General features: G+C 30.9%; 2 protein-coding genes across 2 annotated transcripts; one reads left to right on the forward strand and one right to left on the reverse strand.

The window, feature by feature from the left end:
- Positions 1 to 10,367: 10,367 nt before the first annotated feature.
- On the forward strand, positions 10,368 to 10,796 carry LOC131637520 (uncharacterized). Its single transcript, XM_058908111.1, has one exon. The coding sequence runs from the start codon at positions 10,368 to 10,370 to the stop codon at positions 10,794 to 10,796; it is 429 nt and encodes a 142-aa protein (XP_058764094.1).
- Positions 10,797 to 11,814: 1,018 nt separating this feature from the next.
- LOC131637521 (two-component response regulator ORR21-like) lies at positions 11,815 to 13,158 on the reverse strand. Its single transcript, XM_058908112.1, has 3 exons — positions 12,906 to 13,158; positions 12,330 to 12,809; positions 11,815 to 12,233 (listed from the first exon to the last, which is right to left on the reverse strand). Exons 1-3 carry the CDS (start codon positions 13,156 to 13,158, stop codon positions 11,815 to 11,817), a joined length of 1,152 nt encoding a protein of 383 aa, XP_058764095.1.
- Positions 13,159 to 14,347: the final 1,189 nt, after the last annotated feature.

Genomic DNA, 14,347 nt, shown 5'->3' on the forward strand with positions numbered 1-14,347 from the left:
AATATGTCACCTCATCTTATTTATCCATGGTGAATTTCTCTCATATTTCCATTTACTTGAAATTTAACTATAGGACAAAACAACATTAATAAAATCAAGATATTTAATCTTAAAAAAAGAGGTGAAATGTCTTATGTTATGTTAATGATAATAATGATTATTCACACGATTATGGTGTTTTAGTTTGAGATTGATCTCAAAGCATAATAAAATAGATCTCATAAGAGCTCTGCCTAATCGGAATTATCAACCATATGCTTTTTGTGAGTGTATGTCAAAAATAGAAACATGTAAAATTTTATTTTCATTTTAATTAAAACTAGTAACAAATACGCACGGAATTTGGTTTGGTATACGCATTTATTTATATAATATATTTATTTTGAATTAAAATTTTTGGAACATAAATACCATTTTTCTTATATAAAAATATTAAGATCATTAGTAAAATTTTTCCCATATACAAATATTATTTATGTTTAGGTATCATTTAAAAAAATATCTGGATCAATAGTAAATTTTCGTATATAAAGATATTTATATTAATAATAATTTTTTTCCGTGTACCTTTTTTGAATCAAAATTTTTTGGATCACAAATACCATTTTTCATATATAAATATACTTGGATCATTAATAGATTTTCCCATATACAAATATTATTTATGTTTAGGTATCATTTACAAAAATATCTCAATTAATCCTAAATTTTCGTATATAAAAATATTTAGATTTATAGTTTTTTTCCCGTATACTTTTTTTTTGAATAAAATTTTTTGGATCATAAATACCATTTTTCGTATACATAATTTTGTTTCCCGTATACAAATATTATTTTTGTTTAGGCATCATTTACAAAACTATTTGAATCAATAGAATTTGATACTAACAAAATTTGATACTAATAGAATTTGACTATAAATTATAGTATTATCCCGTATATATATATATATATATATATATATATATATATATATATATATATATATATATATATATATATATATATATATATATATATATATATATATATATATATATATATATATATATCCTATTTACATTGATAACATATATTTGTGAAATGATATCAATAACAAATAATTTATGCAAATATTATTTTAATTGTATAATTTTCATTAATGACATATATTAATATAATAATATTTTGAATCATATATATTAAAGTTAATGATAAGGGACACACATTTTTGTATTTTATCCAATATCACACATTTTCAAGTATACTTTTAAATTCATTTTAATAAAAATATATTTTTTTAAACTGAAATTATTATTATTTTCTTAAAAAATATTGTATCTTAAAATAAAAATTATTTCAAATTATATTTCTTCGTTAATAATATTCAATTACTAAAGTTAATTTTTAAAAATTAAATACTATTTTAAATGTAAATTAACAATCATTTAAAATGATCATAATCATTTTTTTTATTAAAAAAATAATTTATTGGAATTTTGTTTAATAATTTATTAGAAATAATAATAATAATAATAATAATAATAATAATAATAATAATAATAATAATAATAATAATAATAATAATAAAGTAATAAAAAGTGAAAAGTGAAAAGTGAAAAGTGAGTTGAAAAGTGAAAAATGAGTTTTAAAAAAACCAACAAAAGACATTTTTTGCCCCCAGTTTAGATTAAGATTACAAAAAGGTATTTTTGTGATTTCTAGAACAACAACTTTTCTCATATCATAAATTTTGTTTTCTCCTATAGACCATAAGGTTTTGTTTACGAGTTTGGAGGGGAGGAGAAGGTTTTCGAAAACAAAATTTAAAAAGAAAAAAAGAAAATATTTGACTTTTTTTTTCAAAAAATGATATTATTTAGAATGATAAAAGAGTCATTATCATTACTAAATTTTTAATTTTTTGAATACTATAAAAACCTAAAAGATATTAGAAAAATTTATATAAGTCCTCCAAAACCCTCAAAAACTCTCATTCAAAATAATTTTTGAGTTTCCCCATTTCATGGGGGTTTTTAGTGTTATGAATAAAATCAAACCCTCCAACACAAAATCTTTTTATTCTTTTCACCCAATTCTTCCTATTTTTCAAAGCTCTCCCCTTCCTTCCCCTCCAAACTCGCAATCAAAGCCTTAGAGTTTGTACACACTAACCTGTTTGGGCCAACAAAAACTACTTCGGTCAATATTAAGAAGCATAGACTAGTTATTGTTGATGACTATAACCAATGGACGTGGATATTTAAGACACAAGAAGAGTTTCATTTTCTGTTCATAGAATTCTGTAAACAAGTGTAAGTTGGAAAAGACTTGAAAATTGAAACCGTTAGAAGTGATCATGGTAGAGAATTTGAAAACAAATCTTTTGAAAAAATTTGTGTAGAAAATGACATTTCTTGTGATTTCTCATGTCCTATTACCCCACAAAAATAGAGTTGCGGAAAGAAAAAATAAATCTCTTTAAAAGATGACCATAACCATGATTAGTAAGTTTATTGTAGTCGAAACCCAGTACTGACATAGGCTCGCTCGACTAGCAAAGAGGAAATCCATGTGATATGTCTTCCTCAAAGATAACCTCATGACAATCGATGCCACCTCACACTCAGACAAAATTATCCTTTCAATTCTTGTAACTCAAGAAATTAAGGGTAATCAACCCCTACCAGTAAGGGCGCTTTGAGAAACCCATCAACCCTTTTATCTCGTAAAATGAAAATAAAATGCCTACAGTAAGCGCCATCTCGAGGGCATTACAGAGGATCTTGAAACCGCTCATGAAGGCCCATCAGTTGAGATGGAGTTGCGTGGGAGCGATGTTGACCGCTTTTCAAGATAATAACCTAGAATATGGTCAAAGGGATTATCACCCTCAAATCGGTTATAACACCCGTATACATATAGAAATACTTGTCATCGACCCCTTGAGGACTCCTCATTCATGCCTTCTCGCCTTCCATGTAAGGCTCTAACAAATACCATTTTCTCCTGCCGGTAGAAGGTATATACTTATCCGCGCAGAAGGCCTTTACCTTTTCTTCACTATTAAATAAAGAATCAATGCTCGCCTCTTCGTTGCAAAAGATAATCAAGCTTGTGTCTGATGTCGCCATGGTAGTCTCACCAGTTCTAGGTAAGAAGAGACCTAAACAACGTCACTATTGCTAATCTCTTCATTGTTAGAGCTACCCGAACTACTATCATAACTCCTGGACATCGTCATTTCAAAAGATCTTCAATTATCGTTTCCTTATGCTCACTTCGAACTCTCATAATAACGGTTACACAACTCCCACTTTCCCTTTTGGGTATCAGGCTAAACTATGTTACCATTAATGTCACAATCCATAAGAAATACCATCTTTTAAAAAGAAAAGCTACAAAATTTCAAAAGAGTACAAGAAGACAATAATACATGTAGTGGGACTTTTTAAGGAGGTGACAAAAACCGAGGTCGAAGAAGCTATTGAAATGGCAAGATAAAATAATTACTATGGGAAAACGACTATGGGAAAAAGTGCGAATAGAATGGAAAGCCAATATTATGGTATTTATAAGGATATATCCCCTTAACTTCTAGTAGCCGACAATAGCATAAAACCATTAGTGGACGATCCATATTGACTGGTATATCCCGTGGCATCTTTAATCATTGATATAATTAATAACACACTTAATCTTCTAAACAAGTCCATTCATAAGAAAATAAATCATTCAGTCTATTTAGATGACCATGATAAATTTTATCTTCGACCCATAGATGGCATTCTTATTACATCACCTTTGACATTCAGCCTCAAACAACTTCGCTCTTACAAGCCTCATGCATGAGAGAATATGAACTATCATATTTTCACCCTCACACCACTTCTCACTTACAAACACTGACAAAATTTTCACCTTAGCTATTAAAAATCCAAGGTCAAATGTCATGGAACGCGCCATTATTTATTATTTTTAAATAAAGATATCTATTACCTCAGTTTTAGCCAAAACCGACATAAAGGTTCCTCAGTATTTAAGCTTTGATTTCCAGCTCCTGCAATTTTAATTTTTATTTAGAACAAAAGATTCCTATATTTGAAAAATCTTCTTATCCCTCAATTTTTGTATACAACCTAGGGTAAAAAAAAAACCATGCCACCTAGCAAATGCAGTTTATCTTTTTATTTGTAAATAAAATCATTTAATTCTTCCGTTTCTCAAATAACCGAGAGAATATATAATTAAATTCACTAAAATAACACTTTTTAGGACAAAGTTTTTACCTCAAACATGCTAAAAACTAAGAGTTTAGGTCCTGGGAACACAATGTTTGATTTTTTAAATAAAAATAAACAACATTTTTAGCACCATGTTTTATTCATAAAAAATAACAAGCCTATCTTTTTTTTTAGAAAACCGATGGAATATAGCTATAAGGAATCTCACTTTGATTCCTTGTTACTGCATTTAAAGTTTTTTCATTGATTCCTCACTTGGTGTCATTTCAGCTTTCATTTTTTATTAGTTAATTTTTTTTCCATTTTTCTCTTTGTTAATTAGTAATTCTTTAAAATTTGTTATCAAAAAAAGGCAATAATAGGAAAGAAAATATTTCATTGATAATCAATTACAGATTATAAAGAAAAAACAAGACAACAGATAACTATTCCACATATTCAAACGTCTGACTCCATTCAACTTCAATAATATCCCTATTAACTATCTCTAACTGAGAGAAAAGTTCATAAAGTACTCTTTCATATGGTATGAGAAAAGTCATTTCCTTCAAAGAGATGCTATCATTTCCTTTAAGAAGTTAAAAATAGTGAGAGGAATATTAACTCTAACGTTGTAGATAAGGATGTATAAGATATGTTTGTCATCTCAAGTAAGCGTTTCCAGTTGTTTCTCTCTTGGACGGATATTTGACACGAGAAGTTGATACCAAACTTTTACAATTGGGATTAGAGTAGAAGGACTAGTGAGCTTATCGTAGTTGGCTTAAATTAGGCGAAGGTGGGTTGTTAGACGTTGTTGAATCTATACTATTCAACACAACTACATTTCTCTTCACAGTTTATTGTCTGAGCAATAAGTGATTGAGTAATGGTGATAGGGCAACCAATGACATAGGACTGGATTGACTGAGTATAATGGCACAACAAAGCATTTAACCATAACTCTTTAACAATATTAGTGTAGATGGATCCATGAAGAATGTCAAAGTAACCATTCAACTTTTGTTTGGAAATAGTTTTTCTTAGATCAAAACTTTTGTCTTCCAAATCATCGAAATAAACAAACTTTTAATTGATAACGATCAAAAGATATTCTAGTAATATGATTCCAATGCGAACTATGTTTTATTTTTTTAGGGAATAAAAACCACATATTACCTCGATTTTTCTAATAACCGAGGGGAAAATCCACTTATTACCTCGTTTTTTCTTATATTTTTTATTTGTAAACTAAATAATTTATCCCGCGGGTTTTCTTAATAACCGATGGATAAAATAAATCAGATTTAATTATAAAGGCACCCGTTAAACATAATTTATCATAATCCTAACTTATATGTAGCCGTCCCAAACTAAATATTTAATGTTCTTCTATCTTAAACAAAATATTTTTGGAATAACTTCCAATGTTGTCAATAAAAAAAACACCCTTGCTTTCCTCGGTTCACAACATTGAGAAATTTATTCCAAAAAATAGAATCTTTCATTAAAACATTTGCTCAACATAATGATATTTTGGAACTTAAAGAAGTTTTAAAAAGTTCTTTATGACGGATTACAAATGCAGAAATATATTTTCCAATGGTTGGAACAAACAACTCATTCAAAAGTTAGATGGATGCAATCCATATAACATTTTCTAATGTTTGGAATAGATAACTCCTTACAGCAAAGATTTGTTGTTCTCCAAGAATATGGATTTGTTGTAATATTTAGATTTAATATTCGATGTAAGCAATGTAACTTCAAAAAAAAATTTTGCACCTCGATTTTTCTAAAAACTGGAGGGTTAATTTAGCATTAAAATTGAGAATATTTATAAGCGTCCTTAATCAAATCCTCGTTGTCTATGACTATCAACGTTCAAGACACTACCATTACTGATCCAAGTGAAATCTAACAAACTTCTATTATAAAAGCATTCTGATATCTAAATTGGATAATGAAACATCATGAAGCGCTTGAATTTATCTACATCCTCCACTTTAAGGTTCGTAAGAGTATTTTTCATGAAGAGTTCTCTATGATGGATTGCGGAAGCAAAAAATTATTTGGATTTAAGGTTTGTGTTCTTAAATATTTATTTAACTATAAAATTATTTATTTATCTAACCCTTTTTTATCTAATCCATTTTTTGTTTATATCATAAAAAAATGCATAAAAAAGCAATTGAGAATATAGTGGTGGCCATCATTTGATCTTACCCAAATATTAAGGATTTCAAGATTCGAAATATAATCTTCATGGACAAATTAATTTTTATTTTAATATTTTGTGTAAACAATATAATATTCTGGGTAAACAATGTAGTTTCTAAATAATTAAATTATTTTATTATTTTTCTGTGTAAACAATGTAACAAGTTTTAATTTAAAAAAAATCTATATCATCCCTTGGTTTTATATATTAACTAAGATGTATGGTACTAGTTTTGTAAATAATAGAAATGCAGATGATAGAGTTTGAACCATTTTGATAAAATCTATTTCGCATTCGAGGTTAAAAACGATTTTTGTAGTAGTGATTTTACTATAAAAGCACTCGTTAATAAATTCTATCATAACTCTTACGCATTAGTCTTTTGGATGTATTGCAAGACAAAAAAAATCTTCAATGTTCTTATGTCTTTGTTGAACAAAACATTTTTTCTGCCCGTGCAATCTATCCCACATGTTGATGTTGTTGTTTTGAAATAACCTTCATATGTTGATAATCAAAATCTACTCAAGATATTTCCAACACTATATATCTTGTTCTCTTTCTTGTGAAAATATTTGCTTTAAAAACGCTCAAGAACTTGGGGAACAGATCTCTGGGATGGATTACAAGTGCGGAAAAAAATCTCATATTTATAACAGATAACCTATTATAATTGTCAAAACCTGGTTTTGTTGTAAATAATGTATTTTAATATTTTGATAAACAGTATAAATTTTTCTAAAAAAAATAAAATAAAAGTTTATTCACCTTGGTTTTCAAATGAAACCGAGGGGTATATGTGTGGAAAGAAATACTTGTTACCTTGATTTTTCTAATAATTTAGGGAATAATTAAGCGTGTTTATTGAAGATATTCATCGTCCTTAAACAAGTTTTAACCGTCCACTTAATGAGTATCAATGTTTTAGACATCGTCATTAGCGATATGCGCGAAACCTAATAGACATCTATTATATAAGTATTCTGAATATCAAAATTTGTTAATGAAACATATAACATGAAAAATTTGAAGCGTAAAAAGGACTGGTAAAGTTCTCTATGATGAATTGCAAGAGTAAAAAATAAATTGGGTTTAAGGTTTATGTTCTTCAATAATGATATAACTGTATATTTATTTTACTTAACTAACCATTTTTTTTGTTTTATACAAAAACAAATGAATGCAAAAGCTATAGAGAATATATTGCACCCAACATTTTCTCTTCCCCAAGATTTCAATGAAACGAGGATCCATCATTTGTTCTTATTATCAGTGATGACGATAAATCAAATTTAAAATCCCTTATATATTTTTACTTTAATATTTTGTGAAAACAATGTAATATTCTAGGTAAACAATGAATTTATTAATATTCTGTAGTTTGTAACGAGTTTTTTTATAAAAAAAAAATCTATCTTACCCCTTAGTTTTATTGATAAACCGAGATGTATGATCGCTAGTTTTAAAAATAATAAAAGTGCAGAAACTGAGGTTCGAACCCATATGCAGATAATTTTATCCCTCGGGTTTTTAAACACCGAGGGATAAAGTGACAACTTTTCATGATGTCTTTCGTTACCTTGCTTTTGTAGTCAAAGTTAGATGCATTTTACGTCTGAGGTGAAATGTATTTTTTATTATAGTGAAACCTTGTGCTTGTGTGAATTGTTATGTCAAAATCCAGATCCACTTTGATATAATTTATTATTGCCTGTCAGTGACACATTTCATCCACTACGTTAAACACATCTCGCCACGTTAATCTCAAACTCGCCATGTCATTCGACATGACTTAAAATGAGTCATCCAACACTGCTCGTCATAAGTGGGGCATCCTATTGCAGGTCCGACCCAAAAGATAGGCCACATAAGCCATGTCTTAGGCCTCCAAACATATTTTCTTTTTAGCAGTATTTAGGTCTAATATATTAACATTACATTGCATTTATTTATCATATTTGTTTTTAATTTGAATTTAATAACAATCATACCATAAAATATTATATAAGGAAGGACGAAATTTATCACAAGGAGAATATGTTAAAAAGAAAATCAAGGACGAAATGGATCAAAGAAGAAGATAATAATATAAGGTTCTTTCATTCTATGGTGAGAGCAAGAATAAGAAAAAATCAATAGTTGAGATCCAAACGGATCAAGGGTCATTAGTAAGGGTGGGGGAGATTAAGAGGGGAGTGAAAGAGGTCTTTGAGAAGAGGTTTGAGAAGCAGGAAAATCCTAGACCAAGATTGGAGGGAATCCACTTTAACAAGTTATCGGGTGTGGAAAAGGAAGCTTTGGAGGAAGAATTTTCAAGGGAGGAAATTAGAGAAGTGGGTTTTAGCTGTGAGCGAGATATGAGTCTAGGACCCAGCGGATTTAATCTTGATTTTATAAAGAGGTGTTGGGATGTTGTGGGAAACGACATTATTCAATGTGTACAAGATTTCTATCATAAGGCATCTCTTCCTAGAGCTATGACAACATCATTTATAGCCCTTATTCCCAAGGTGGAGAACCCACAAGGCATGAAGGAGTATCGACCAATATGCCTCATTGGTAGCATTTACAAAATTATTTCAAAATTATTTCAAAATTATTAGCTGGAAGGCTGAGGAAGGTTATGGGTAAGTTGATTTCAAAATCTCAAACAGCTTTTGTCCCGGATAGACAAATACTAGATGGTGTGCTGCTAACTAATGAGATTGTAGACCTGGCTAAAGAAAGAAGAAAAGCTGCTTATTGCTCAAAATTAGATTTTGAACAGGCTTATGATTATGTTGACTGGAATTTTCGGAAAGAGATGTTGATTAAGATGGGTTTTGGAACTAGATGGATGAAGTGGATGACAGTGGGGGTTTTTAATAGTAATTTGTCAATTCTGGTGAATGGAAGTCCCACTGCTGAATTCAAAGTATATAGAGGACTTCGGCAAGGGGATCCACTATCCCCATTTCTATATACAATTGCTGCAAAAGGATTGGCAGGATTGGTGAGGCAGTCAGTGGCAAGAGGAGAATTCAAAGGATTTAGAGTCAGCGAAGGGACATCATACGAACTACTACAATTTGCAGATGACATTATATTAGTAGGGATGGGTCATGGAGCAACTTATGGGCAATAAAAGTAATTTTGCGAGGATTCGAGACGGCGTCGAGATTGAGAGTTAATATGTGGAAGAGTAAGCTCTTTGGGATTATGGTTGATGACTTCTTTCTACAAGCAGCAAGGCAGTTTTTGTGTTGTAGACTGGACAGCTTACCATTCAGGTTTCTTGGAATAGCAGTAGGTGGCAATCCGCGAAGGTCTACGTTCTGGAATAACATTGTTTATAGCATGAGAGCTAAACTATCACCTTGGATTGGAGACTGTTATTAATAGGTGGTCGAGTCGTTCTCATCAATTATGTGCTCTCGAATCTGCCGATCTATTATTTGGCTTTTTTTAAAATACCTGTTAAGGTTAAGAAAGAATTGGTCAAAATACAAAGAAATTTTATGTGGCATAATTCAGCAGAAAAGAAGGGTGTGGATTTGATTAGTTGGGGCTCGGTATGCAGACCACAAGAGGAAGGTGGATTAGAAATTAAAGATTTGGAGGTCTTTAACAGAGCTCTATTAATAAAATGGTTGTGGAGGTTTTTGAACGAAACAGAGCCTATATGGAAAGGAATGTTAGAGGAGAGGTATGGCAATTTATATGAGAGGTTATTGTTTAAAACTATTAAAGGAAATTCTAATTCTATGTCTATTTGGTGGAGAGACCTTATGAAGATAGCGAATATAGAGGAAGAGGTTAGTTTTATTGGAAGCTTAACATTTAAGTTAGGTGAAGCAAGGAAAGTGCCGTTTTGGACCGGTAGATGGATTGGGCAGAGGCCACTTTATAGAGTTTTTCCATTGTTGTTCCAAGAAGCTGAAAACAAAAATAGTTGCGTATAGGATATGGGATGGTGGTCGGAAAAATCTTGGAATTTGAAGTTGGAGAATTCAAGGTATGCACTCAATGACGAGGTTGCTGCAGAGGAGGAAGAGTTACGACACATTTTGACTGAAGTAGCTCCAAAAAGATACGTTCCGGATGGATTCTCCTGGCCGATTGGGTGTGAAGAGGTGTATGTTGTTAGAGATTACTACCGTAAATTGATTATGGGAATGACTGTGATGGAGGTTCAGGCATGTGTAAAAGATGCATTGAAAGTGTTGTGGCACTCATGGATGCCTTCGAAGGTGAAAATATTTGTTTGGCGACTATTGCAAGACAAATTAGCAACACGAGAGCAGCTGGTCAAAAGAGGTATTTTAGAGAATGATGATAGGTGCTTCTGTGTGTTTGGCTGCTCGCAGGGGAAGACGTACATCACCTCTTTCTAGAATGTGAATTGTCACGACGCGTGTGGGAGAAGGTTGTGAATTGGCTAGGTTTGGAACAATGGTATGGTGCTGACTGCTGCAGCCATTTGATGTAGATGGTAGAAATTATGAGTAAACATTGTTCTGTAAGGAGAGCAGTAGTGATATGGATGTGTACGTGCTGATGTATATGGAAGCAGCGAAACGATGTCATATTAGAGAATGGCGTACGAGATATTGATGAAATTTCCACAATATGCAGATGTATTCCTGGTGGTGGCTGAATATAGGCAATAACCAGAATTTTTTTTTTGTACTTTTTATGAAGGGAGCCATAGCCCATTAGATTTTATGTAATTAGTAGGTTTGTAGGGATGTTGATCTTGAGCTGGAAAGTTTGTTATTGTGTCTGTGTTGAATACAGTTTGTATTATCAGTCATAAATATATATATATATATATATATATATATATATATATATATATATATATATATATATATATATATATATATATATATATATATATATATATATATAAAAATCATTGTATAAAAAAAATTACAACAATTTTATAAATAATTTTGAACCTTAAAAATCAACAAATAAATTTTAATTTAAAATTCGCCTTACATGACTCGGTATGGTCTATGTAACGCTACAAATCTCAAATTCCTTTGAATTAAAAACGTTATTTATATATTAAAAGAGTAACTCATCTGGTAAGTTAAACTATAGCATAATTCAAGCTATATATATGGCCGAGTTTATGGGTAGAAAAGTGACGCTCCCCAAAAGTAGACTAAAGAGATCTCATATTTACATACTACAAAGTCAAGTAGCATAATTCATGAGTAACTTAACCTAAACACATATCACATTAATAATCAACTTAAGTATTAAGGTTCATCAATTTACAATAAAAAAAGCATTGCATCTTTAAGAGTTCAAAATTGACTCATGAATGCTAAAACTGTTAAATCTAAATTACATTATGTCTTCCATCTATCAACTTCTTCTTGCCTTCATCCCATTCAGATGCTAGCATGATAATAACGACATTAACTCATCATAATCTATGAACATGTTAGATGGATCAGGAACTTGATTATCAGTAACATGAATTGAATGCTGTTGTGCTTCATAATTATAGCCGATGTCGGAATCTTGATAATCAGTAACATCAGTTGAATGTTGTTGTGTTTCAGAGATATTGTAACTTTGAAGGGTTGAGTTCAGTTGACAAGTTTGGTCCTCAATCTCATGATGTAACACTGAGTTAGCATCTTCAGTTTCTGATGCTGTTTTAGTTGGAGTGTCTATTCTTTGACTTTTGTTTGACTTTTTTCCACAAGATGGTCCCTTCAAATAGTTTCTATATTTCTGCAAATGACTTGCAACCTGAGCTGTTGTTAAACCACAAATACCCATTCTTTTGACAATCTTTCTAGGTTTTGCCTCTGAAAATAAAAAACAACAATGCACATAAGTTCAGTTGTTACGTTGTTAAAGAATTAATACAAACATAGAAAGTAAAATAAGAGAATAAATCATACCATCAAAGCCAAGTTGGTTAACAGCATTTAGAAACTGTTGATGCAGTTGTGGCGTCCATGATAACCGACTCTTTTTTGCACTTTTTTCTTTTGGAGGTTTATCATCTTCTCTCTCCCGTTTTTTTTCATGCTGAGGAGCCTCCAAGAATCCAACAACTTCATCTTCTTTAGGGCTTTGTACTTTCAAGAATCCAACAGCATCAGGTTCATTAGGGCTTTGTGCTTTCAAGAATCCAACAACTTCATCTTCTTTAGGGTTTTGCTCTTTCAAGAATCCAACAACTTCATCTTCTTTAGGGCTTTGAGCATCCAAGAATCCAAGAACTTGATGTTCAACTTTATTCTCATTGAAATTGTTTCTTGCAACGTGCTGCCACATGGTCTTGAATTGTTTTTCATGCAAAGGTTGAACCCAGTAATCACAAGCTCCGTAAATTACAGACTTTATGACAGAACTTTCTTTGCCATCAGAAGACATCACTACAAAAACATAAATTATCATAATGTTAGTTACAGTAGATAATGTGCACCAACAGTTTTACCGTAGAGAGTTAAGGTACAGAAGCAAGCACTTACCAATGACAGGGATTCTGTGTTGTAGGGTTACATATTGAAGAAACTCATAGGAATCCATGTTTGGCATACCAACATCAATCAACATCATATCAAAATAACCATTTCTTTGCGCAAGAAGATTGAGAGCATAATAAGGTGAAGTGCATTTGGTTAGTTGATAATGACATCGGTCACACATTTGTTGAATTTGATCAAGAAGAATGGTGTCATGATGAATGACAAGCAGCTTGATGTTAGTTGAGAAAAGTGCCATATCAGTCAGTAAAAGAAGAAAGAGAGAGAGAGAATTGAATGAAACAGTGTTTTTAGGGTTGTTGTTGTAATTACAAGTTAGTGAGTTAGTACATCTATTTAAAGAGAACTAAACTAAGAGATAATTGGTCAAAGGAAAAGTGGGCCTTGGATCCGGGTTACAACTCCAAGCCCAATAAGACTAAACTGTTAGTAAAAGACATTATAATTATTATGCTTTATGCACTTGAATTTAGTTTGAATATCTCAGTTTTTTTTTCTTTCCAATTTGACGTAATTTAACGCTTAAATTTGTATCGATTTTTCAATATTCAAATTACAATAATGTATTAATAATATATACAAAATATAATATTCTCAACGCTATAAAATGACAATGATTGTGTTTTTCAAACATGTGAAATATTAAATTTATATTTATAATTAATTAAAATGTATCTAAGTTCATACAAAAATGAGGAGTGAAATATTAAAAAAATCAAATTAAATTAATTAGATTCTAATGTCAGACGTCTTCAGCTCATCAGCTCTATAACTTGTAAAAAACATTAGGAATATTCAAATAACAAGAGTCGAGGTCACGTAGTGTACACGTGGTCAAGTTCGCCCCATCTTATATTATGTTGTATCTCGTAGGAATAATATGTCAAAATATGTTTTAAGTGAAGTAAGGAGATTCTCTTATCTAATAATCAAAATATTCGAAATCCTATGATTAAATGCATATCATATATTAAAGGAAGACTCGCCTCATTCACTCCACTATTGAGTCAAGGTCAACGGACATTTGGCCAAGTTTATAGGCGTTGGAGCCGATCTCTCCATTAAATAAACATAAATATAACTACCTAGTCAAACAATTAGGTCTGATTCATTCAAGTTTTACATATCAAAAACCTAAAGATCTCTTGCACCCCATATCATATGAACAACAATATCATATCGTATGAACAACAATATCTAAAGTACAATTAATATCCACCGCAGAGCCTAGTAAAATTGACCAAAGTCACACTCTCACTTGAAACTTCTATTGGCCAAACCACTATTCCAAAATGGTAAGTCCGCCACCACCAAGACTAAAATTGACCTGGATGCCATAGAGACATGCACCTTTAGAGAAGAGATATGCGCCAAAACGAAACCTTTCAAGACAATGTTATGATCTTTCAACAACAACGGTATAGTGA

Source organism: Vicia villosa, unplaced genomic scaffold (genome assembly GCF_029867415.1).
Source record: "Vicia villosa cultivar HV-30 ecotype Madison, WI unplaced genomic scaffold, Vvil1.0 ctg.002018F_1_1, whole genome shotgun sequence".
In the NCBI taxonomy this organism is placed as follows: Eukaryota; Viridiplantae; Streptophyta; class Magnoliopsida; order Fabales; family Fabaceae; genus Vicia; species Vicia villosa.